The sequence below is a fragment of the Prionailurus bengalensis genome, chromosome D4 (assembly GCF_016509475.1).
Source record: "Prionailurus bengalensis isolate Pbe53 chromosome D4, Fcat_Pben_1.1_paternal_pri, whole genome shotgun sequence".
NCBI lineage: Eukaryota > Metazoa > Chordata > Mammalia > Carnivora > Felidae > Prionailurus > Prionailurus bengalensis.
Window position 1 is genome coordinate 17,931,249 of NC_057359.1, and position 27,596 is coordinate 17,958,844.

Sequence of the window (27,596 nt, forward strand, 5' to 3'; positions counted from 1 at the left end):
AACCAATACACCATGGAAATTAAGGTGGATGGCTATCAAGAGTTCGGAAAAACAAATCCCTGTGTCTGTTCCTATAGGCGTGAATGTCAAGGTAAAGTACCAGTAGAGCAGACAGTCTGGTGTGTATGCCTTTGCTTTTCTGTCCTAGATGTCAATCTAGACTGTCCAAGGAAGTGAAAGGCTACCGGCTAGCATTTGGATTATAACGATCTCTTTTCAAATCATTCTTCTCAAAAATCCTTGAGGACTGAAGAGCAGGCTCTTTTCTGTGTGTATATGTCTAAATCTCACCTACTACCCAGCACACAGATGTTCAAAAAGTGTCCATGAAACGAATGCATGAGCAAATGAATAATCTATGAGCCTATGTTCCTCTAGAATGCACTTTCTTTGGGTTTGGAAGCCGCTGGAAACCATCCCTCACTCCTCTTCCACTCAGCACATGCCTTTGGAAAGATACATAGCGACCATCCAGCTCCGTAAACACAAATTATTAGCATTCGCAATGTAGGCAAGATTTACTCCTTCCTCCCAGGTCTGCCTTTATCTTGTGAGTGTCTGGACTGATAATCACTACTCAGTTGGTTGTGGCAAAAGTCACACTGTGACAAAAGTGGAAGAGATTACAGCAAGGGCAATCATTAGGAGGTAGAATGGGGAGCCTGAATAAATAAAAGGCCATCGAAACATGAGGCCTATATTGAATGAGGCAGTCTCAACTTGAAATCACCCATTCCTACTAGACAGAAGTCCCAGCTTTTTTCTCCCTTGGAAACCAAGCTTTCTGATGACCAAGAATGCAATTTGTCCATTTCTAATACCTTTGTGTGAATTAGCAAAAGGTGTCCCCTACAGGGGCAGAGGCAGAGAGAGCCAAACCAGAGTGCGTGGCTTGGTGAGATGAACATGGGCTGGATTTCTGCTTCCACATGGCCACTGGGACAGGCACCTTGTGCAGTGAACAACCTGCACGTTTGCATTCTTTGCCCCCACTGGGTACTCACTCTTTGGGGCATTGGGCTCCCGGGAGTCACTCCTGAGCTAAAAACTATGGTTCCATTCTAAAAGTTATATATCAGGGGCGCCTGGGTGGCTCAGTCGGTTAAGCGACCGCCTTCAGCTCAGGTCATGATCTCACGGTTTATGAGTTCAAGCCCTGCGTCGGGCTCTGTGCTGATGGCTCAGAGCCTGGAACCTGCTTTGGATTCTCCCTCTGTCTCTCTGTCCCTCCCCTGCTTGTGCTCTGTCTCTGTCTCTCTCTCTCCCTCTCTCTCTAAAATAAAAAAATGAAAAGTTATATTTTTTCTTTTAAAAAAAATGAAAAGTTATATATCAGATTCCTTGGCAACGACCGAGCAACAAAGAACAGAGTCTGGGATGTGCAGGATATGCCGCTATTAGATAATTGCATTGCTCCGAATATGTACTTTTCCCCTTTAGTTAACAAAACTTACAGAGTAACTACATCAAAGGCTTTTTCTGTATAGAAGGACAAAATCTCCCTGCCGCCTCATTTTCATTTTTGTGGTTACTGCAAGGGAAGGATTTATATATCTAAGGTTACCTCACCTAACGGCACTAGTTCAGCAAAGCCATGGGACAATGCAGAGGGGTGAACTTCCTTCAATTTCTCACCAGTCAAGTCTATGTTTCCATGGCTTCAAAGCAACTACAATAAATCAGGCAGCAAATCTTAGAGTTTCAGTAAGGCTTGGTTAAACCATGCGTGAGGAACTGCTACCTCCCTATTCTGGCTGGATCTCAGATTGACAATGTTCAGACATACTTACAGGGGGTGGAGTGATTCTCCTGAAATCTGAAACCATGTTTTCTGTGCGTGATTGGTTTCCAAACCATACAGAGTGACTCTTGGGATCAGACTAAAGAACCTTCTCGATTTCTTCTAGGACCGTGGGGGGAGAAGACGTTGTGTAGCATGAGTAGAGGGTTGGGTTCAATGAGACCCATCATTGGTTTATCACTGGATTATCACCTTCAAAGAGGCTGGCTTGTCCCCACCATCTTTGCTGGGAGAGTAATTTCTTACATGTTCAGAAGAAATTTGGGAAGCTACACGTGCTTCAGTGGAAAGGCCTCCTATGTGTTTTTCCTTGGAAAGGATACTTTCCAAATAAGTGAAGAATTCTGTGGCTATCTCTTCATTGTTACTCTTTCAGGGTGAGATGCAGCTCACATCTGTCAAATGTTACCCAAGCTTTGACTCCCCTTCTTGACTAGTTACCATAATAACCCCAGAGTTGTGGGTGGGTCCTGCCTGTTGCTTGACTTGAACCAAGGCTGTAACGGAGGTCTCTGGGGTCCAAGCATTCTCAGCCGTTAACAGGCAAGTCAGAAGGAGCTCAATAAAGGGGTCCTATGAGAAGCCCCCCTTGGCCTCTCTGTACTTATTTAATCCGTAACACATGTTGACTAGATCCAAAATTATGTCATTGCCTCATAACTTTTTGAGGTTCCAAATTCCGAGGCCCTTGGGAGAGGAGCAGTTGTTATTACAAGGTCAGGACTTAGGACCGACAACTGAAGCCATCCAAGGTCTCCTCTCTGTGTTGTTTCCATTGCTTTCGGGCAGCCACGGAGCGATCTGGCTGCTCTCAGACTGACGGCGGAGGCAGCGCTGCCATGTGGAAACGAGGTAAACAATTAGGTTTTGTTCCCTAGGAGAATACATCGATGAGCGTGGCCAATGCCAGATCTGTGATGCCTCGTGTGCCAAGTGCTGGGGGCCCACTCAGGAAGACTGCACTGGCTGCCCTGTCACAAGGTGAGTGGCCTTTCAGTACCTCCTGTGGTTGGGAGCTCATGGGTGGCAGGCTGGACAGAGGAGGCGTTTACGACCTTAAAGACACCCCCTTGGGCCTGCAGGAAAAAGAACCAAACACCTTTCCATGACACAAAAACTCCCCACGGTCTGGCCACAGCGCACCTCTGTAACATCTTCTCTCCATGATGCCCAGTACCCCCTGCCAGAACCAGCTCCCGGGACACTAGAGAGGCTTTCATCCATGAAGACGACGGTGCCTTTGACAACTACAACCCCTTCTGCACACCCATTATCTCCATCTGCTGATCAAATATCTACTCATTTTTCTAGAGTCAGTTCAAGGGCGAACTATTCTACAGAGGTATTCTGACCTCTTCGCAGAATTAACCTTCTCCTCTTTATATTTTCCTGTGCTCTGTATAAACCTCTATAAGAGCACCGGTGACATTTTGAAACATTAAGTTACAAATCTCGGTATCTCTATAGATGGGCTGTATTTCCATAAGTCCCTTGAAATACTCACCTTTGTATCTCCATCACCTATCACAGTGCAAGGAAAACAGTAGGCACTCGATAAATGTTTGGTAGCTGCATGGATGGGGAAATAACAAGTATTGGAATGGGCCGAGGATCTCTGCTAATCCACTGGGAATTTCTAGTGGAGAGAGTTGGAAGCCTGTTGGACTCTTGGTCAACACTCCTCTGAGTGGAGCACTTAATATTTTGGCCGACTGAATGTTCGAATGAATAGCCCCATCACCACTCTGCTAAATACGTAGGAAGCAGTCTCTCTCCAGACCAGTATGACGAGGCTCTTCCAGCATCAGGTGAATCCCTAGGATGGACCTTCCCTCTGTTTTGGACAACCGCCATTTCATTTCATTTGTCCTCAGGACTAGAATATCCTGAGAGGGAATCGCGTGGGTTAGTCTCCCTCTTCCCCCACAGTGATCAACACATAGTAACAATTCAAGACATGTGCCTGGAATCGAATTTGATAAAGTGTGTAATCAACGTCATGGGCTTGGCTTTCCAAGTAGCTCCCTCAGGAGGAGAAAGAAGGAAGGCAGAGATGGAGGGAGGAAAGGGAACAGGCACACAAGAACCGCTTTAAGAACTTTCAGTGCTAACTGCGGTGACATTTTCCAAAGGTCTCCTCAAGATATCTATGCCTCTAAATATTGGGTTTGCCTTAAAGCAGTTTCAAGACATACTCTTAGGTAGAGACATCATTCTGAATATGCGTCCTCTTTGTCCTAACTCCTTACCGCATCAACAGTCAAATTCCACTCCATGTTTGGACATCTTTGAACTAAGGGAACTTACTAGCATTCGTTTACTAAGGCAGCTACCATCGTCCAGGATATACTGCAGGAGTCATGTCTGAGGCTCATCAAAAGTGAGAAAAAAACTCTACGACCATAACTAGCCATTTAAAAAACTGAAACCCACTGGTACACGAAAGGAGATACAGCTCCACGGCCATTGGGGTAGTGTAACTGTCTTAAGCAGCCCATGATTTAGCTCTTGGAGAAAGAAAAGTGTGTGCGTGGATCTTGAATTAAGGTGTCCTCTCAAGGACATCTTGTTTCCCAGGAAGAATATTTTGCTCGTCTCCCTGAGCACTCCATTTTGCTCATGTCTCTTCCTTGAGGAAAATAACTTGCAAATATGTGCAAGAAAGGGCATCATGTCTTGGCAATGAACTACCTCTTGTTCACCTGACTCTTGTTCACCTGCATTTTCCTAGAACAAGGATGAAGAGAAAAAAAAAAAAACAACTATTTTGAAAGATGATGGTGTTGACGTATTTGGGCAGCAACGTATTTTTCTTAAGTCTTTTCCAAAGCGTTTCCCTGAGTGGAATCAGATCCATTCAAGATGGTCTGGAGCACCTGCTTTGTGTCCAGCTCTGAGTTAGGTGCAAGGTCGACGAATACTTACAGGTAGCTCAGGTAAAGAGCTCGGGAAGGCAGTTTCCAGTGGGCACAGGACACAGCAGGACAGAGAATGACAAAAAAAATGGATCTGAGGCAAGCGTTAGGGGTAAGGAGACAAACGGAATAATCAGGACAGTGGGTTTGTCGGAGTTTCTTCCTCGCCTTAAGCTTTGGGATAGCTCTAGTCCTGGTAGAGAAAAGATCATCCCTAAAGGAGTTTTTATCTAGGAGAGGAGTGTTAATATTTAAATACAGGTTCGCTTCAAAATAATATGGGAGGGAAATAAATTGATGGGAATATAAATATTGGCCAGGTACTGAAATTGTGAGGTGAATACAGGGGGAAGGGTACTGTTACGTCCTGTATGTATACTTATTTTAAGTCTGTTTACATTTTCCCTTGACACATTTTTAAAAAATAATGTAATCCTGAAGTTCAAATAACTTCCAACTTTAGGAAATCAAACTTTAGGAAGCCCTCTCTTCATATTCTAGTTCTCTCTTTACATTTCCAGAAACTCTTGGGTTTAGCATCTTAGAGACCACTGAAAATTTGCAGGAAGCGAGTGCCGCCTTCGGCACTTGCAACAACATGCTTACCCTTGCAAGGCCATGATCTTGATGGCCCAAGCTGGTTGCCCAACCCAGAAGTGAAGGAGTTATAGACCCGATGAACTCATTAAAAGCATTAAAAGTTACTTCTGTTCCGACCCACCCTCAAATGTTTTGGTTGACCTGTTTCACTGCATTCAGGGGTAAAGAAAGACTTTTTTGGCCAGATTTCATTGCTTTAACATTAAAGAACCAAGCAATTATACTAAGGGCCCTTGTGATAGCTTATTTAGGCCAAACCAATAACCAGCAGAGAGGATCAGCTAACCCTGACGTTCCAGCTCTTCTGTTCCAATTCCATCACACGCACACGCGCGTGTGCACACACACACACGACACACACACTTGGATGTCTAGAAAATTTAGTGCCAATATTGAGAACATTACCTCTGCCCAACTCTTTAGCACTCACTTTTGCCAAGTCCTTCCTTTCCATAAGTCTGAAATGGTTCACTGCTTACGAAAAGGCTAAGAACATGTGTGACTTGGGAGAAGCAATGCCTCCCCTGCAGAGATTAGCTGGCCTGACTCTCTCAGAAATCCACAGATTGGATGACTGGCTGTCCTAGAGATGGCTTGAGTTGGCTTTAAAGGAAATTGTCATCAGCCCCATGGAGCCCAGAGCGGGGTATCTATTCTCCTCCATTAGGGAAGATTTGTTGCTGTCAGTGGAAAAATCTGTGCCACTTAAAATGGTACTTTTCTCAAGCTCCTTAGCAATTTTCCTTGACGAGGATGGGGGATGGAGGGGATGATGTAATTCAGTGCCTTTACCTAAGCATGACGGTTTTCCTTCTCTTTTTAGATCTCTAAAAAGAATCGCGTTCTTCTATTAAAACAACAACAACAACAAACTGTGTATATTGCCTGTGCTCTCCTTAGGGTCGATATGAAAGCAGGTATTTCAAAGCACAATTATGTGCTTGGCATTTCCTTAAAATCAAGGGCTCAAGTGAGAAATGCAGCCTCCTCCATACATAAACACAGAAGTATTACACCATCGGCTTCGCTCTCCAGCCCACCACCCCCACGTTCTGGATGCTTCTAAATGGTTCCCATCATGGAGAGTATTAGATCACCTCTCCCAAGAGAAATGATTTCCCCCTAAACAAATCCGTCATCTCTTTCTATAAAAGACAAACATGATGATATACTTTTCATCCCTTTTTCAACTGAGTTTAGCGGGGGGGGGGGGGGGGGGGGGAGCAAATCCTCACAAATAAATGTCCCCATTCTCCCTTCCAGGAGAGCATGTAGCAGCTTCCTTGTTTAAAAACCTCAGAAAGCTCTTACGCAGTTTTTCTTAAAGGGAGGGTTTTTTTTTTTTGGTTTTTTGGTTTTTTTGTTTTTTTGTTTTTTTTTTTTTTAGATAGTCCCATCCAAATTATCCCTTGAAAAATCTTCTAGCTCAGAAACCAGAGCCAGGGTGGGGCTGGGATATTCCCAGTTCGCATTAGTGCCGTCAACTCAAGTCTGGGCTGGGAGCACAGCCTTCTCATTATACACCATGGTGCAGGGCATCTGTTTTGACACGGACGAACAGATGTGCCTACGTGTCTGTTGAGGGCTGGCACTCCAGGCTCTGCAGTGGCCAAAAGGATGGCTCGCTCCGGGAGCACTGGGGATGGTGACCAGAACCTGAAAGGCGGAGAACGCAAGAACCAGGTGGCTTTCCCATTGTTCCCAACACATGCAAATGACACGGGCTCTCGGGGCGACGCACTGGAAGATTGCAAGCAACACGCTAGGTCAGGTCGCCTTGCTCCTGCTCCAACTTCCTCCCAACCCGTGACTGAAATGCCCATTTCCAGGTCAGGGCTGCCTCTAGCTATGGAAATGGTGGGATTCAGCCAAGCCAGGGCACCCCGGGCCTACACCTGACCTTCCATGATACATCCAGCTTGGGTGGGAGGAGGTGGTAGAGAGAGAAAGAAGCCTTACCTTTGCTGACAGGCCCTCCACTCTCTCAGGCCTGGATGCCAACGTCATACCCTCGGGGGAGACAGGCGCACTACAGGCTCAGTTCACCTCACAAGGGATACAGTAACGACTACCGGAAGGAAGCTCTAACGGACCCAATTGGGCACAGCCGGTGTTACTTAGGAATCATTTAACAGATTCCACAGTACTCCATTCTGTCTCATTCTTCTGCTGAAGGGAAAACAGTGGCTCTCAAAATGTCTCCCTAGACCAGCAGCATGAGCACCACCCAGGAATTGAAAAACCACAAATTCTCAGCTCCCTCCCCCAAAGACGACTGAATTAGAAACTCTGGGGGTGGAGCCCTACAGCTCACTCCATCTATCCATATTACCTATCTGACTCTAGCACTTGGGGAACATTCTGTATCTGAAGGAGCCAAATTCTTGGCTACCACTTACTTAACCACATTTGCTCTTGGAATTACTTTGCAAAGGAAGAAAAGAAGCAAAACGATGAAAATACTGTGATACGGATTGTATGTGTATAAAGTCAAAGGTTTTATAAGCCCGCACGCTATCCCATCTGGGGGGGTCCTTGTAGGTGTTTGCAAACAAAATTTAAAAAAAAAAATGGTACTTGATACATCAAGAAGTGCTTGCAAAAATGACCCTCAAAATCAGTTCATTGATCACTTGCCATGTGCATAGGCCAAGTTTATAAGTAGCATGTCAGCTACAGGACAGTGTTTTGTTCTACCCTTTGAGAGCCCTTGATGTTGACATCTGCCTTGTAAAGTGTGGGCAGGCTGATAACTCAAGGAATAATATTTTCTCCAAGGCCTCTGGATCCAGAGGCCTATTTAATGTCTTGAAAGTTTAAAGACCTCCATCTGATTGTTGACTACGTTTGGCCGGGCCCCACAATATGGGTTTAATCCCTGCAGGCACTGGTTAGCTTGTTTGGAACCAGAATCACGGTTGCATCCTGAGCCAGTTTCTGGCATGCCTGCTGTTGGGTCCAAACCTTGGGCCAAGGATGGGTACATGACTAATATTCCACATGTTCTAAGATGATCAGTCCCAGGCATTCGCCCTCGTTTCTGGAACGATGAAGCCAAGTCTGTGCGGTGAAACGTGAACACCACATGTCCTAACACTTACAGCCATTCTGGAAAGTCACCCTTACAAACTCTGAAATCTGCTCTTTCTCTAGGATTTTTGACAATGGCCACTGCGTTTTCAAATGTCCCTCAGGGAAATTTGAATTTCAGAACCAATGCCATTTGTGCCATTACACCTGCCAAGAATGCCAAGGAAATGAGCCTTCCAACTGCACTGCCTGTGGAGTAGGTGAGGAAATCTGGCTCTTCTCTTCTTCCTTTCCTCAAACCTGTTCTCCCACTGGCCATAATTTGGTTTGACTCAGAAGCCTCATCTCCGGGGACAAGGGGTCATTAGGCGGCCGTTCACTGGAGAGTGTGTATGACCTTGAAGCTTCTGCTTCTCGTCAAGAAACGAGTTCACATTATTGTAGACACAGACTCACTGCCCCTAAGGAGATGAGAGAGAAGCTAAGAGGTGTCTTTCTGGAGAAGGGGAAAGAAAGGTCATGCAGACATGGTGTTAGACATGAGACAGTGAAGCTAAGATTTCCTGAGGTCAGAGTGAAAAGCTAGGATGTTAAGGAAGGTGGACTCAGTCTTTAAGAGAAATATTGAAATAGACGCTGTCTTAGGGTCTCTTCAGCCCTGAGCTGTGCCATTTAGAAGCGGTCAGAGCCCTACTGTAGAAACAAAGGCGTGGTTTCAACACAAAAATAGAACTTTTTGTGTCCCACCTTAAAGAGTCTAAGTCTCTGCTGTCACTGGATTATACTCCGTGATCTCAAAGGTCCTCTGCAGGTTGACCCTTGACTCCCCCAACGTTGACCTCACGTGAGTCAGGTTCATATTTTATTTGACTCCCATGATACTTTTAACATTTAAGCCGTGTTTAAGAACTGGTAAATTTCAGGGGCACCTGGGTGGTTCAGTCAGTTAAGCGTCTGACTTTTGGCTTCTGCTCAGGTCATGATCTCACAGTTCGCGTGTTCAAGCCCCGCGTAGGGCTCCGTGCTGCCCGCGTGGGGCCTGCTTGAGATTCTCTATCCCTCCCTCTCTGCCCCTCCCACTCCTTCTCTCTCTCAAAATAAATAAACTTTTTCTTAAATATTGAAAACTTTCAAAGAACAACCCGGGCTTTCGTTCTTGCTTCTGTTTTTGCTTTGTCCCGGGGAAAAAAGAATGATTCATCTTTATTCTTGCTTGTGATAAAGCCAAGAAAAATGAAGAACAAATCGCGAGCAGCATGCATTTGCAGGAAAATGGGGGACAACGCATTTCTTGGTGCAATTTTTTTTTTGCATTTCTTATGTAAACAAAATGGATCTATGTCAAATTTTCTCGCGAGGCTGCTCCTTCTGTGTCCTTCCTCATCTCGAAGAGGGTGATAAAGGGTTTCTACTTTTAAGGTTATTATGAAAATGAAATGAGATTGGGGCACCTGGGTGGCGCAGTCGGTTAAGTGTCCAACTTCAGCCAGCTCACGATCTCGCGGTCCGTGAGTTCGAGCCCCGCGTCAGGCTCTGGGCTGATGGCTCGGAGCCTGGAGCCTATTTCCGATTCTGTGTCTCCCTCTCTCTCTGCCCCTCCCCCGTTCATGCTCTCTCTCTCTCTCTCTCTCTGTGTCCCAACAAAAATAAATAAACGTTGAAAAAAAAAATTTAGAAAATGAAATGAGATTAAATGAGATAAAATACCAAATCACTTAAAACCAGGCTGGCCACATGAAAAGTACTCAGTAAATATTAACTACTACCCTTATTGCTACTGTTACCACTCATTATTTGCACCTACTTCCTCCTGTGGGCATGTGAATTTCTCTAGCTGCAAAACCGCTTCACTGGAGATGTTCCCCACTCGCTGTCTGCCTGGCCTCTGTTTACTTTTTAGGTCTCCGTGTCAACTTCATTCCCTCCATGAGGGCTGCCCCCATCTCCTGTCTCAGTTGGGACTGCTCCATACGTGTATCCTGAGACCCTCCACTTAACCCCTTTACAGGTGTCCTCAAACTTGATACCTGTCTTGTCCGTAAAGCTCTATGTCCTATAAGAGCAGCGGACAGCGTCTAACTGAGCACTAGCTCGAGTGCAAGGAGAGCATTCGGCAGGTGGAAGGCCCACAATTTAACTGAATCAATGGTTCAGGAGAAAGAATGCCAGAACCAGCCACGAGGGGACCTACTTCCTGCTTGGTTACTGATGAACCAGAAGATATTAAACCAGTCTCTCCACCTCTTTAAGTCTCTCCTTGTTTGTAAAAGAGAAAAAGAAGAAAAGAAAGGAAAAGAAAGAAAAAGAAAAGAAAAGGAAAGGAAAGGAAAAAGGAAAGGAAAGGAAAAGAAAAGAAAAGAAAAGAAAAGAAAAGAAAAGAAAAGAAAAGAAAAGAAAAGAAAAGAAAAGGAGAGGGGACACATAGACAAGACGGCATCCAAAACCCCTTGCACACTTGAAACCTACTAAATCTTCACGCATAGTACAAAATTAAGGATTCACTTGAATACTGAACAAACGTCTGAAATGTTTGCAGCATCCCGTAATTACGCGGACCAATCCACACATAAAACGCTTTGATGCCTCCTCTGCATTTTTTGTCTAAAAGCCGATTTACTCCCCGTCTTCACAAAATTGCACCGTAACTCTCGCACGTACAGGTTGCTACACAGAGCTGCTGTGGAAAATGCACTAAATGACTGTATGACGCCTGCCCTCAGGGAGTGGACGCTCTAACAGAGGGGGTTGTGTTTAGGTATTGTAAAACGAGAATATATTAAAGACCAAACGAAGGAAGGCATCCTACCACAAGTCAGAGAAGAAGCATCGCTTTCAGCTATGAGCCAGCAGAAAAGGCTTGCTGGAGAGGGTACTGTTGAGCAAGCTCTGATTAGCAGGGTTCTCTCCTCTTAAGAGCACGGTGTCCCTCATAACTTGTATTAGCACAGCCAGCAGGTGAAACAGTGCTAACAACAAGGGATGGCTGGACAGACGCAGCTCCGTATCCGCAGGCTTTAATAAAAGCCTGAAACCCTCTGACTAGGGGGTCCCATCTACACACCATCAGCGTTTCCCATCAGTCTGGAGAAATCTCACCTTTGTGCAATTGTAACGCTGTTAAGAATTTAGGTCTGAATCCTTGTGGAGGTGCCAACCGCCAGCTCCGCTCTGTTGGTGAAGATTCACTCTAAGTTCTTTTCCAGATTTGTTCTCTACCAAACTGAACCAACGCAAAGCTAAAATCGACCCCCCACCCCCACCCCAGCAGCTACAGTAAGGAACACGTTGAAGTGGACTTCACACGGTTTATTTTCAGGGTCCCTCGGCCTTTCTTTCATCCTTTCCCGCAATCTTTTTTCCCCCTCTTGCCTTCCGCCTTCAACCTTCCTTTCTTCCCGAAGACATGTGGTATCTTCACATTAGTCTATCTTCTCTCGTGGCGAAATTGAGCCGTAAGAGATGCTCCGGAAATAGCGAATTGCTCTCACGTGTAAACGAAAGCCAATCGGAACCACTCTCAGAGTTTCTTGCACTTTACATCTTGTTTCATATGATCACATGAGGTGTAGCACCCAGCAAAAATATCCCCCCTTCTACTGTTAGAACCAGCTTCTCTTATATATCATCATAATAATTTAAATTCTGAGACTCTGGGCAAGTAGCCAGCCATGTATGCATGGTATTTAGATCAACGGGATATCCAAATTATCAGCCAGAGCTAAATGAGCCGCCATACGACCCAAGCTATTAGAAATGTGAGCAAATCTTGGTGTAACCCTGGACCAGACCTGTGGCGAGAGCTGCCCAGGATCCAGGCATCTATGTGAACTCCTTTACAGGGTCCATGTACTTTAAATCCCAAGACCATCCAAGTCTGTTTTTCAAACTCAAATTGTAATACCCAAAGTGGTTCAAATAATAAAGCCATGTCTGAACAATACAAATGGGATGGGAGAACATCGCTTCTGATATCTGAGCCCATCATCGTTACTTTTTAGTTTTAGGTTGCTGATCCAGATCGGTATGTAGAGTAGGGCTACTGCTAAATATTCATGCACTTAGCCACTCTTTCATTCATTCATTCATTCAACAAATACGTATTTAGAATTCAGTATATGCCAGGCTGTCGCCAAGCCTCTGGATCCGGGGGTGATGTCGCGTGAGGATGTAGGGAACGTACAGCAATTGCCGGATGGAAGAGGGAGGAGCTTCTCACTGTTCTCTTCATTTTTTAAAATATAATTTATTCTCAAAGTGGCTTCCATACAACACCCAGTGCTCATCCCAGTAAGTGCCCTCCTCAATGCCCATCACCCATTTTTCCTCTCCCCCCAACCTCCGTCCAACCTCAGTTTGTTCTCTGTATTTAAGAGTCTCGTGGTTTGCCTCCCTCTCTGTTTGTACCTCGTTTTTCCCCTTCCTTTCCCCCATGGACTTCTGTTAAGTTTCTCAGGATCCACATATGAGTGAAAACATATGGTATCTGTCTTTCTCTGACTGACTTATTTCACTCAGCATAATACTTTCCAGTTCCATCCACGCTGCGGCAAATGGCAGGATTTCCTTCTTTCTCATTGCCAAGTAGTATTCCATCGTATATATAAACCACACCTTTTTTATCCATTCATCAGTTGATGGACATTTAGGCTCTTTCCCTAACTGGGCTATTGTTGAAAGCGCTGCTATAAACACTGGGGTACAAGTGCCCCTCTGCATCAGCACTCCTGTATCCCTTGGGTGAATTCCTAGCAGTGCTATTGCTGGGTCATAGGGTAGATCAATTTTTAATTTTTTGAGGAACCTCCACACTGTTTTCCAGAGCAGCTGCACCAGTTTGCATTCCCAGCAACAGTGCCAGCGGGTTCCCCTTTCTCCACATCCTCTCCAACACCTGTTGTCTCTTGTGTTGTTAATTTTAGTCATCCTGACAGGTGTGAGGTGGTATCTCACTGTAGTTTTGATTTGTATTTCCCTGATGGTGAGTGATGTTGAGCATCTTTTCATGTGTCTGTTGACCATCTGGATGTCTTCTTTGGAAAAGTGTCTATTCATGTCTTCTGTCCATTTCTTCACTGGATTATTTCTTTTTCGGGTGTGGAGTTTGGTAAGTTCTTTACAGATTTTGGATACTAACCCTTTATCTGATATGTCATTTGCAAATATCTTTTTCCATTCCGTCAGTTGCCTTTTAGTTGTGTTGATTGTTTCCTTTGCAGTGCAGGAGCTTTTTATCTTGATGGGGTCCCAATAGTTCATTTTTGCTTTGAATTCCCTTGCCTTTGGAGATGTGTCGAGTAAGAAATGGCTGTAGCTGAGGTCAAAGAGGTTATTGCCTGTTTTCTCCTCTAGGGTTTTGACGGCTTCCTGTCTCACATTTAGGTCTTTCATTCATTTTGAGTTTATTTTTGTGTATGGTGTAAGAAAATGGTCCAGGTTCATTCTTCTGCATGTTGCTGTCCAGTTCTCCCGGCACCATTTGCTAAAGAGACTATCTTTTTTCCATTGGATACTCTTTCCTGTTTTGTCAAAGATGAGTTGGCCATACATTTTTGGGTCCAATTCTGGGTTCTCTATTCTATTCCATTGGCCTATGTGTCTGTTTTTGTGCCAATACCATACTTTTCACTGTTCTCTTCAAATCTTCCTACCTATATCTGAGAAGTTTGGCCCTCCGAAAAACAGGATGTTTTCTGAATGAATCTTGGTGGACCTGGGGTTTGCTAGGGTTTCATAATGCATCTGAGAAGAACATGGCTTGGAAGGTTGACACTTTTGTGGTCTCAAGAGTCCATGTTCCGCCAGATCGGGGGTTTGTGCTCCGTTTTGACGTGTAGCTGTAGAATCACCAAATGCACATCATATCCTCCCATTCTCCTTCCCTTAAAGGATAACGTTCCCCCAACTCAAAGTTGTAGAGGGCAGCAACTTGTGTGCCCCACCCCTATGACAGTTCTCTTTATCTTCTTTGCCCCATGGGAACCAGCAGACTCCTGGCATGAAATCACAAACAGAGAAGAGCCCAGGATCCAAGGGCGTGATTTTTAAGTTGGATTTGAACTAGGGATTTAATTAAGGACAAAACATGACGTTAGATCATTTGAAAGTGCCAAGTGTACGGACACAAAAATAGTTGGATGTTTGCAATTTCACGTGGTCCAATCCATTATACTGATGTTAAGATTCTGCATGTGCAACATGGAGTTAGCGCTATCTTCATCCACAGATTTCAGCAGCCTTGCACCTTGAAGGTCAATGGTTCTGGATCTTCGTGTGGTAGATCACAAGTGAACACCCAACTCCGGCTATTTTGGGTAACACAGGTCAGCCGTTCTGCAGAGGCAGGAGCATATGGGAGACGTGATTCAGAGAAGATCGATACCCTAAACACACTCAGCATAAACAAAGACTCCAGTAGGGTGAGGGCAGGAGACCTCTAGGAGTATCTATATTAATTTTGTCATATATATACACACACACACACACACACACACACACACACACACTTATTATAATGATTTTTTTGTTAACTGTGAGTTTATAATTGGTTTGAATTTTCTATTCCCTCCCAAACCAAATTCCCATAGTCTTATACTAGACGTACGGTTATTTTTTCCATGTAGACTCCAATGTTGTCAGAAGCTCAGGACTTTCAAAAATCCATTCGAGGAACCAAAAAGCTGTGCTTGGTCTAGCGCTTTAATACACTGTCTTCATAGGAGTTGGTACCTCTGCAAAAATTCAGACTTTAGACAGTTAACACAAGCGTGTGATTTTGACAACAGAATTCAGACTCTTTCTAAAAGACTGCCCTCTTCCAAAAATGGTTCTATCGGTAAGCATTTGTTTATTGTCACAGGATCTCTATTGCCCCCAAGTCTGACAGCTTCCACAGATACCAAAAGGAGCCCTTGGGAAGATGAAACACACTCTGACTCATAGTTATCCACGGACTGTGGTTTCTGCTTTTGCAGTGACATCCCAGGGAATAGTCCCTATTGGCTCAAATACACAAAATGTTGAAAAATTATTCCCCACGATGAAAACTGTTCTACTATAAGCATATAGATATTGTACTTTTCATTAAAAGAATTCTTATATACTCCTGGTCCCCGAGGAGCCAAAATACTCAGTTACATCATTTAAAAAATATATATATATATCTTAGGTTATATTAGCTTCCTGGTTAATTTCGTACATTTTCTTTCTTTTTCTTGCCCCTCTGTCTGTTCAGATAAGCATGGCCAGGAGCGCTTCCTGTATCAGGGGGAGTGTTGGGAGAGCTGCCCAGCAGGCTACTACCCTGCTGAGGGGCACACCTGCCTGCCGTGCCCTGACAACTGTGACCTTTGCCACAATGCACACATCTGTATACGATGCACGGGAGGCTACTTCCTAGTGCCCACCGACCATACCTGCCAGAAGTTGGGATGTGGACAAGGTAAGTCTGCTCTGAGCCACTGTCTTGCACCAGGATGTGGCATGAGGAGCTATCCCCTGGACGTCCCAGAGATCTGCATTGTGTTCCAGGTTTTAATGTTGGCACCCGGGATGACTTTATGTGACTATATGTGCAGTGGGGACGGTGATGACTGCTCCTCTCTCTCCCTCCGCGCACCTTTCTCTGGGTTCCCCAAGACACATTCCAGAGACACAGGAATGCAACTAATCACAGAGAAACTGATCTTGAATTGAGAGTTCGTGGGCACGATATAATGGAGAGAAAATCAGATAAGAACCTAAAAGTCCCGACAACGTTCTCCTTCCCAATTACTAGGTATGGGACCCTGTGCGAAATCAGTCTAATTTTTCTATGCCCTGTTTTCTTCATGTGTGAAAGGGCGAGCATTGCACCACGATGGTTCCTGTGAGAAGCCAATGAAAATAAGCCTATCTAAAGCTACTTGAAAATATTCAATGTTCTATGAATCGTATGTGTTACTGCTATTGCCAATCCCTTATCGTACATGGGAAGACAGAAATTAGAAAACAGGACTTGTAGTGGTTTTTTTTTTTTTCCTTTCCATTAAGAATGCTACAGACTTTCTTTGCTCTAAGAATGCTACAGACTTTCTCTGCTCTATATAAGAATTATGCCTGGTCTAATGCTGCAAAGAGTTCCAAGATGTTTGTAGAATAAATGAGATACTTATTCCTTTTCTGCTGGTGTTTACTAATGTAGTATAGGCTTTAAAACTTCAAAAAAAAAAAAAGGATTTAGAAAGGCAGATTTAAAAAGACAAAGTATGGGGGTGCCTGGGCGGCTCAGTCGGTTGAGCCCTCAACTTTGGCTCAGGTCATGATCTCACAGTTCGTGAGTTCAGGCCCGACGTCGGGCTCAATGCTATCAGCACATAGCCCACTTCAGATCCTCTGTCCCCCTATCCCTGCCCCTCCCCCACTCGTGCTCTCTCAAAAATAAATAAATCATTAAAAAAAAAAATAAATACTTTTATTCATGGCCAACGAGCACATTAAAAGATGTTCAGCATCACTAATTTTTAGGGAAACACAAATCAAAGCCACGATGAGGTATCACCTCACACCTGTTAGAATGGCTATTATCACAAAGACAAGACATAACAAGTGTTGGAGAAAACGTAGAGAAATGGGAACTCTCATACACTGTTGGCAGGAATGTAAATTGACATAGTCACTGTGGAAAACATATGCGTATTCCTCAAAAAATTAAAAATAAAACTACCATTTGATCCCACTACTCCACTACTGGGTTTTTACCCGAAAAAAATATGAAAACACTAATTTGAAAAGACATACGCCTCTCTATGTCGATCACAGCATTATTTACAATAGCCAAGAAACTGAAACAAGCTAAATGTTCATCAAGGGATGAATGGATAAAGTTGATCCATTTTTTATTTTTTTTTTTAATTTATTTTTTTTTCTAAAATTTTTTTAAGTTTTTTTTTTAAGTTTTTACTTTTTTTAAATTTTTTTTTTCAACGTTTTTTTATTTATTTTTGGGACAGAGAGAGACAGAGCATGAACGGGGGAGGGGCAGAGAGAGAGGGAGACACAGAATCGGAAACAGGCTCCAGGCTCTGAGCCGTCAGCCCAGAGCCCGACGCGGGGCTCGAACTCACGGACCGCAAGATTGTGACCTGGCTGAAGTCGGACGCTTAACCGACTGCGCCACCCAGGCGCCCCGATCCATTTTTTAAAAGAATGAAATCTTGCCATTTACAATACGGATGGACCATGAGAGTATTATGCTGAGTGGAATAACTCAGGAGAAAGACAAATACCACGTGATTTCACTCATATGTAGAATCTGAGAAACAAAACAAACGAACTCAGGGATGCAGAGAACAGATTGGTATTAACAGAGGGAAGGGGACTTGAGGGTGGGAGAAGGGCTGAAGGGGACCAATTGTAGGGTGACGGATGGTAACTAGATTTTGGGGGATGTCACTTTGCAGTATATACAGAGAGCAAATTATAATGTATACTTGAAACACATCATTTTAAAGGTACATTTAAAAAAAGAATATTCAGAAAATAAAAATATGATCTTGGAAATTGTTTTGAAAAAAAATTATAGAAGAATGAGAATGAAGAAGAGAGGTAGAAAGATAAAAAATTTTAAAGTCACTGACACAGTAGAACCCAAAGAAAAAGTAAACGTAGAAAAGGGAGACAAGGGAAGAAAAATAAAGGATCACCCAGGAATTTCAAATAATATAGGTTTTCCCGTAAAAGACTCTTAATGATAGAGAACAAACTGAGAGTTGATGAGGGGGTGGGGGGGATGGGCTAGATAGGTGATGGACATTGAGGGTGCCATTGGTTGTGATGAGCACTGGGTGTTAGATATAAGTGATGAATCACTAAATTCTCCTCCAGAAACCAATATTACACTACATGTTAACTAATTAGAATTTAAATAAAAACTTGAAAGAAACAAAAAAAACCAAACAAATAATATAGGCTTTTCAGAGTAAACAGCAGAAACAGGAGAGAGAACATTAACGAAGAACTAATTCCGAAAAATCCCAGAACGGAAGGACATGAATTTCCGGATTGAACAAGCCCTCTGCGTGTTCAGCATATAATGGATTTTAAAAGGACACACACCAAGACACGTGATTGTAAGAATCTGGAAATCTGAGATTTTTTTTTTTTTTTTTCTGCAAGAGGAAAATCTTGAAAACTTCTAGGGGAAAATAAAGGAGATCATACAAAAAAGGATTGGCTATCAGAATGGCATTGAACTTCTCAACGATCCTGGAAACTGAAACATAAAAATGGAACAAAAACTTTAAACTTCTGAGAAAAGAAAGTATTTCTCTTTTAAAGCCTAAATTCGGTCAAGCCATGAGTCACATGTGAGGGCATAAAAAAACATTATTTTCAATCGCGCAAATTTTCGAAAACTTTACCTCCCATGCATCCATCCTTTCTTGGGAAAATGATTTGTAGAGGGTGTATTCCACCAAAAATATAGGACAAGAAATAAGAAAATATAAGGTCCAGAAAATTCATCCAAAGGAGGAGGATGAAAGGAATCTTCAGGACGATGGTGAAAAAGATACTAATGCGATAGCGGGAAGATTTCTACTTAGGGTACAGTTGAGGACACATCAAGGACAGATATTGAGAAAACAAATAAAGAAGCCAGACAGATATGAGCACAAGAGAAAACAAAAAGGTGTGCAAGAACCTTAATGTTGGGGCAGCTGGGTGGCTCAGTCAGTTAAGCATCCGACTTCAGCTCAGGTCATGATCTCAGCGTTAGCGTGGGGCTCTGTGCTGCCTGCTCAGAGCCTGGAGCCTTCTTCAGATTCTGTGTCTCCTTCTCTTTCTGCCCCTCCCCCGCTCATGCTCTGTCTCTCAAAAAATAAATAAATGTTAAAAAATTTAAAAAAAAAAGAACCTCAATGTCATCAGAACGTGAACAGTAATAGTATAATCATAATATAAATGCTGAGTATTAATCTAGCAAAATCTGTAACTTGGGAGGATGGAACGTATGTCTGTGTTTGTTGGAGTATTGGCGAAAGAAAGCTAGTCTTTACTACTACAGGTAGTGCCTAAGAATAAACTCACAAGGCAGCATCATAATCACGTTACTTAGAAATTTGGAGGTAAAAACTAAAAGAAACAGCTAAAAGAATCACAGTTTTTTGTCGCTGAGAAAAGAGAAGGGGCAGAAAATAAGCTACACACCAATATATTTTCACAGCAATTAACGTTTCTCCACACTAAAGTGAATCGTGTTTTTCCCTCTTCTTGTACAGGTGAAGTCCAAGACCCAGACTATGGAGAGTGTGTGCCTTGTGAAGAAGGTTGCCTGGGATGCAACTTGGGTATGCCACTTGGTTTTTTTTTGCCTAAAGAGTTAATATAGCATTTTTTTTCTTTTTCCCCACACATCCTCATTGTTATCACCAATGTCACCATCAATGCCCACTAAGCAGGCTCACTCCCATGAGACAGGGTCACTGCAAGACATGTTCCCTTTTGAGGCAAAGGAGAGGTCACTTATCTTAACGAAACCCAAGTTTAGGAAAGGACAGGCATCTTTTCCTCTGGTTGTTAGCTATCTAGTGGGGGACATCCGCAACCATATTTCCAGTTGCATAGGACGTGACCTCTCCTTAGCTTCTTAAGGTCACAAATATGGAGTGAAACAATGGTGGGAGAAAGGAACTGAAGCAAAGAAATGCCTAATTAATTTAACTCACTTGGCATGTGATTCACAAAAACTTGTCAGGAGTATAGGGATTTTCCTTTGCAGAATGACTCTATTGGTTGAAGCCTAAGACAGTCCTTTGAGAAGAAAGCAATATGGTGACAGCGAGTTAAAATCCCCACCGTACAACAAACAGTTGTCAGTCTTCCGTATACTTCCCTAATTCAAATCACTGATCCCTTTCTCCCCATGCATACCTGGTTCTCCAGTGGAAAGGAGGAGAGGGAGTCTACACCACACAGAATCGTTGGATTGGGTGTAAAATTAAATATAGGGAGGGCGCCAAATTCCAAGCATGTATCTTAATGTAAACTTAGTCAAGTCACTGAAAATAATTAACATCTGGGTCTGTAGATCTTTGAAAGGAAACCCAACCTAAATTAAAGATTGATGGAGTAATTTCTATTCATGGAATTTCCCTGAAGCTCTATGATTGGTTAACGTCTGCTTCTAAAACTTTAATGTGCACACAGATCCCATGGGGGATTTGTTAAAATGCAAATTCTGATTCACAGGTCTAGGTAGGGCCTGAGAATTACGTTTCTAATAAGCTGCCTGGTGAAGCCAAGGCTTCGTCAAACACTCATGAGGTTGCAAGGGGTCAGACTGTGGCAGGATTAAGTAGAATTTTTATTGGTTTTTCCCTAATAGATGTCCTTGAATTCTTAAATACTATACATGAATTATCATTTATCTGATGACTGTCATGGATTCTTTCCACCTTAAATGGAAATTATGTATTTTCTATAATATCTGTAACTACCAAACAGAGTTTTTAGGACCTTGAATACCATCCTGCCATTACCTGCCACTGTGAAATGGGGCATATGCTTTGGAAAATAAAACATAAGAATGAAAATCACACTTAGGAAGGGGCTCCATTTAGAGGCTTATCAGCCATCTAAGGGTAAAACGCTAATTTTCTGGGAAGCACACATAGACCTAAACGTAAGTAATAAAAGTACTAAAGTTGAAAAGATAAGAAAATTCCAGCATACCTTGTGAAGTGATAGGAGGCGGACTTTCTTGCAGGGAGCCAGGACAAATGTCTTGACTGTCTTGATTTCACATTTTGCCTACTTCAGACCATATCGTCTCATCAGGTTTCACATCCCAGCTAACTTTTGTGATCTCCATTTCAACCTTTGCTATTACTGTATGTTGTGTGCCCATGCTAGCTAGCATCTTTGTGTATCACGGAAAGGGGTGTGTATGTGGGTGGGTGGGTGTGGGTGTGTGTCTGCCTCTCTGTAAAATCTCAAAACTTGGAAACAATGACAACCGTGATCACTAAGGATACACGCTGCGCCCACTCTTCCCTTAGCTGATCTGGCTACAGAGGGGACCAAGTGTAGCCCCTGGGAAAAAATAAAAGCTGTACCAGACCTAGGCTATCTGGGGCCTCAAAATCCAAAAGAATCAACTTGTAAGAAGAGATAAATTAGAACGTTTCACTCCCTCCGCAGTGTACTACTGAAATATTTAGTTCATTCACTCCTTTAAGAAACTTTGTCGACAATGTTGAGGGCTCACTGGAATACTGGGAATTGAAAGCTGACAACGGCTGTGATCCCACTACAAGGCCCCCTCTGGCTGTTACAAGCGACATACCTTGAACCAAGTCTTTTACAAGGCAACCTACCAGAATAGAGAGAGCTACACTGTTCAGTGGGAATCACAGGAGTGCTAATTTCTCATTTTAAATTAGAAAATGTCTCTTAATGTATAAAGTTTCTATATGTTGGCCTTTGTGTATTTTTAGACTGTCCTGGCCGAGGTCAGCTGTCACTTTCTGGGGTCTCTGTTGCTCTCTGCAGTTGAGTTCATTCTCTTTTCTTTCCTCCTCCTATTTGCAAACCAACGATAATACTCTTTACAGCTGATCTGCGTGATATTTGGTGCATACACATTTTTCTGCCTCGACGCTAAACTGCTTAGAATAAGCTCAATGACTTATACACTGTGCTACCAAAAGAACTAGCAGCAGGGCCTAGGATATAATAAATGTATAATATTTGTTGAATTGAATTTGAGAGTTGCTGGGACTTAGAGGGGAGATGTGCGGTTCAAGACACCCAGGGATCTAGATATGATGTTTTCTCCATTCAAACTTTGTTTATGGGCCAAGAAGGGAAAATAAATCACACAATGCAGAAATAAATAGCTTTTCATAAAATATTAGAACCATTAGGGAGATCTGAAGAGGACATGGTTAGTAAACCATAAAATTTCATAATTTTAATAAAATGCAAATATAAATTTTAAAAGATACGAATAACGTACCATAGATTTTCCTCAGATTCTTCTTGTGAGACAGGATATCATCCTTTAGAGAAAACTCCACTTTCTTCCATTTTAATAATGTAGATTCATCTTTGAACCAGAGCCAGACAACCTCTAGAAGAGTTAGAGAAAAGTGAAATCAGTCACTTTGAGACATTTTCTCTACACCATGTAATGATTAGTTGTTGGAAATAGTGGATTTTTTTTCTGGGCTTTTTATTCCTTTCCAGATATTTAGCGCAACTAGAGAGTAAGATTTTTTATACCCAACGAAAAAGAACTCAAATTCCAGACTGACTCCAATCTTGTCTAGTTCCTGGGTGGAGTTGTTTATCATTCCGAAGACTTACCAGAAAGAGGAGAGAAAAGGAAACGTGACCAAAAAGTGGCTGTTGTATTTTGAAGAAAATATTGAATTTGCTATTCTAGGATGGAACGAGGGTGTTTTTATTATTATGGGGTTAGATTTCTCTTCTTTTTTATTGAGATATAACTGACATCAAAAATTACATTAGTTTCAGGTGTAATGATTCAAGTACTGATTCAATATTTATAGCCACTGTGATCATCACAAGAAGTCTAGTTTACATCTGTCACTTTAGAGTTACAGACTTATTTTTTCTTGTGATGAGAACTTTTATAATCTACTGTCTTAGCACCTTTCACATATACAATGCAGTATTATTAACTATAGCCATCATGCTACACATTATATTCCCAGGATTTATTCATTTTAGAAGTAAACTTTTGTTCCTTTGGACATCCTTCACCCTTTACCTCTGGCAATCACCAGTCTGTTCTCTCTTAGATTTCTCCTCTTTATTAGGCTGAAAACAAACAGACAGCATTTTATATAATATCTTCTTGTTCCAAAATGATTGGACGCAAAATTCTTTCTCTTCCTAGCTGGTATCTTGAATGGAAATTGTAACTAAGATAAATCAAAGTTTTCTAAATTACATTTCTTCGTTAATTGAGAGAATAAGTAAATGGAGTCATTTTTACTTGATGCTTTGAGGTGCCTTTTTTGGTGTTGTTTTAATTTGGAGATATAGCAATAGGCGACACCTGATTATAAAATAAGATTTGGGGCCTCTACTTACAACACCACTGACTTATTAATCAATTTAATCAAAATTGCTACTATCTGTTCACTTCCTTACCTTGTCAATAAAATAGATGTCGACGTGCCTTTATCTTGGCTTAGAAGTAGGTAATAAAAAGCCATTCATTTTTTCTCATTTAAATGGCTTTAGTCCCTACTCTTGGGGAAAAATATACACAAATTTAAAATTTTTAAGTACTTGTAATAAAAGAAAAAGGCCATAGGATCAAAGTGTTCTAAAAATAGAAGAGGAAGGAATGCTTCCAAATTCATCCTATGAAGCCAGCATCACCCTGATAACAAAACCAGACAAGACACTAGGAGGAGGAGGAGGAGGAGGAGGAGGAGAAGAAAAAGAAGAAGAAGAAGAAGAAAGGGAGAGAGAGAGAGAGGAAGGAAGGAAGGAAGGAAGGAAGGAAGGAAGGAAGGAAACTACAGGCCAATATCCCTGATGAATATAGATACAAAAATCCTCAACAAAATAATAGCAAGCTGAGCTCAACAATATTTTCAAAGGATCATTTCCCATGATCAGTTAGGACTTATTCTGAGGATACAAGAGTAGTTCAATATTCATAAATCAGTCAACTTGATACATATTCACAAAATGAAAGATTAAAAAACATAATCATCTCAATAAATGCAGAAAAAGCATTTGACAAAATTCAACATCCATTCGTGATAAAACCTCTCGATAGAACGGATTTAGGGGGAACATACCTCAACATTATAAAGGTCTTCTATGAAAAACCTATGGCTAGTATTATACTCAATGGTGAAAACTGAAAGCTTTTCCTCTAAGATCAGGAACAAGACAAAAATATCCACTCTCATTACTTTTATTCAACACAGTATTGGAAATCCTAGCCTCAGCAATCAGACAAGAAAAAGAAATAAAAGGCATCCAAATCAGAAATGAAGTAACACTGTCACTATTTGTAGGCAACATGATACTATACATACAAAACTCTAAAGATTCCATCAGAAAAACTAATAGAATAAATGAATTCAGTACATTTGTAGCATATAAAATCAATATACAGAAAAATGTTGCATTTCTGTACACTAATAACAAAGTCGCAGAAAGATAAATTAAGAAAACAATCTCATTTACAAATGCAAAAAAATAAAATACCTAGGAATAAATTAATCAAAATGATGAAAGACCTATACTCTGAAAACTATAAGACAGTGATTAAATAAAATGAAGACAACACAAAAAAATGGAAAGACATTTCATGCTCTTGGACTGGAGAAATTAACATTGTTAAAACACCCATACTACCCAAAATAACTTACTGATTCAGTACAATCCCTACCAAAATGCCAATAGCATTTTTAATAAAACTAAAACAAATAATCCTAAAATTTGTGTAGAACCACAAAAGAACACAAATAGCCAAAGCAATCATGAGAAAAAACAAAGCTGGAGGTATCATGCTTCCTGATTTCAAGATATACTACAAAGCTATAATAATCAAAACAAGATGGCACAAGTACAAAAATAGACACAGATCAACATAACAGAATAGAGGACCCAAAAAGAAACTGTCACCTATATGGTCAATTAATCTGCGACAAAGGAGGCAAAAATGTACAATGGGGAAGATTCTCTTCAACAAATGGTGCTAGGAGAACTGGACAGCTACATGCAAAAGAATGGACCACTTTCTTACACCATACACAAAAATAAACTCAAAATGGGTTAAAGAGGGGCACCTGGGTGGGTCAGTCAGTTAAGCGTCCGACTTCGGCTCAGGTCAGGATCTTGTGACTCGTGAGTTCAAGCCCCACATCGGGCTCACTGCTGACGGCTCAGGGCCTGGAGCCTGCTTCGGATTCTGTGTCTCCCTCTCTCTCTGTCCCTCCTCCACTCTCTCTCTCTCTCTCTCAAAAATAAACATTTAAAACATTTTTTAATGGATTAAAGATCTGAAACTATAAAACTCCTAAAAAATAGGCAGTAGTCTTTTTTGGCACTAGCCTTAGCAAAATATTTATGGATAGATCTCCTCGGGCACGGGGAATAAAGACAGAAATAAACTGTTGGCATTACACCAAAATACAAAACATTTTGCCCAGCAGAGGCAACCATCAACAAAACAAAAAGGCAACCTACTGAATGGGAGACAATATTTGCAAATCATACGTAGCCAATAAAGTGTTAATACTCAAAATATATAAAGAACTTATACAACTCAACACCAAAAAAAAAAAAAAAAAATCCAAACAATCCAATTAAAAAACGGGCAGAGGACATGAATAAACATTTTTCTAAAGAAGACATACAGATGGCAAACAGATACTGAAACAATGCTCAACATTGCTAATTATTAACGATGTGCATATCAAAACTACAATGAGATATCACTTTACACCTGTCAGAATGGCTACAATCAACAATATTCGTGAAGATGTGGAGAAAAAGGAACCCTTGTGCACTGTTGGTAGGACTATACATTGGTATAGCCACTGTGGAAAACAGTAGAGTGTTTCCTCAAAAAATTACAAACAGAACTACCATATGATCCAGTAATTCCAATACTGAGTATTTATCCGAAAAAGATGAAAACACTGATTTATAAAGATATATGCACCCCTCTGTTTATTACAGCATTATCTACAATAACCAAAATATGGAAGCAACCCATGTCCATCAGTAGATGCGTGGGCAAAGAAGTGGTACACACACACACACACACATACACACACACACACACACACACACACTGGAAGATTATTCGGCCATAAAAAAATTGAGCTCTTGTCACTTGAGACAACATAGACGGACCTAGAGGGTACCGCACTAAGTGAAAAAATAATAGAGACAGACAAATACCATATGATTTTACTTGTATGTGGAATCTAAAAAGCAAAACAGAAACAGACTCATACAGAGAACAACTTGCTGGTTGCCAGAGAGGAGGGGAGTGGAGAGTGGGAAAAACAGGTGAAGGGGATTAAGAAGTATAAACGTCCAGCTATACAACCAATAAGTCACAGAGACAGAAAGTACAGCACAGGGAATATCGTCAACAATATTATAATAACATCGTACGGTGACAGATGGTAACTAACCCTCTGCCATCACACATCGTGTAATGTACAGAAGTGTTAAATCACCAGGCTGTGCTCCTGAACTAATATAACCTTGGATATCAACTATTCTTAAATAATAAACATTTTTAGAAAGATAAAGCTCATATAAATTAAGTGCCAAAGGAGGGGACAAGCATTTGCAGCAAAAGAATTTAGAGAAGGAGGGAAGCTCTGGGCACTGAAGTGGTCAACAAGGCTTCCGAGAGGCTAACACTTAGAAAGTGCATGGAATTTAGACAGATGAGAAGGCAGAGCAGCATTACGGAGGGGCTTTCAAGCCGGAAAACAGCAGGAAGAAAGGTCTGGAGGGAAGAATTTTTGCTGGGGATTTTAGGACACCGAGAGTACCAAGGTTGCAGAGGGAATACGGTTTAGTCCCCCTTTATCCACGGATTCACTCGTCACAGTTTCAGTTTTTCACAGTCAACTGAGTTCCAGAAGCAGATGATCCACCTTTGGACATACTGTCAGAAGGTCAGGTGTAGCCTAACGCTATGTCACGATGCCTTTGTCATTCGCCTCCCTTCATCGTATCCCGTAGCATTTTATCATTACAAGAAGAGGGAGAACAGTACAATAAAATATTTTTGAGAGAGAGAGAGAGAGACCACATTCACATACCTTTTATTACAATATATTGTTATAATTATTCTATTTTATTGTTGGTGTTGTTAACCACTCACTGTGCCTAATTTATAAACTAAGCTTTATCATAGGCATATACATATAGGAAAAAAACATAGGATGTATAGTGTTTGGTTCTATCCGTGGTTTCAGGCATCCACGGGGGTCTTGGAACATATAGCCCACAGATAAGGGGGGAGTACTGTTAAGTAAATATAGGAGAACAAACAAAAAGAAGTTTAGAGAAGTGGTGGAAAACCATATCTTGAATTCTGGACTAATGAGTTTAAGCTATTCTGTGGCTAAAAAGGAATCATTGAAAGTTCTTTAAAAGGGAGAGAGAGAGAGAGAGAGAGAGAGAGAGGGAGAATGTTTTGGAGAAGTGTTTTCAGAAGATGAGCTTGGTAACTGTGTTGCCTGTGTTCAGGA

The 27,596-nt window shown here is 41.8% G+C and overlaps 1 protein-coding gene across 1 annotated transcript in view; it reads left to right on the forward strand.

The window, feature by feature from the left end:
- Window positions 1-27,596, forward strand: part of PCSK5 (proprotein convertase subtilisin/kexin type 5) — a 457,705-nt gene that overhangs the window by 350,025 nt on the left and 80,084 nt on the right. Inside the window, 4 exon segments of the mRNA XM_043565357.1 lie at window positions 2,680-2,782; window positions 8,470-8,606; window positions 15,578-15,784; window positions 19,602-19,670. Of these exon segments, the coding sequence (XP_043421292.1) occupies window positions 2,680-2,782; window positions 8,470-8,606; window positions 15,578-15,784; window positions 19,602-19,670 (516 nt within the window).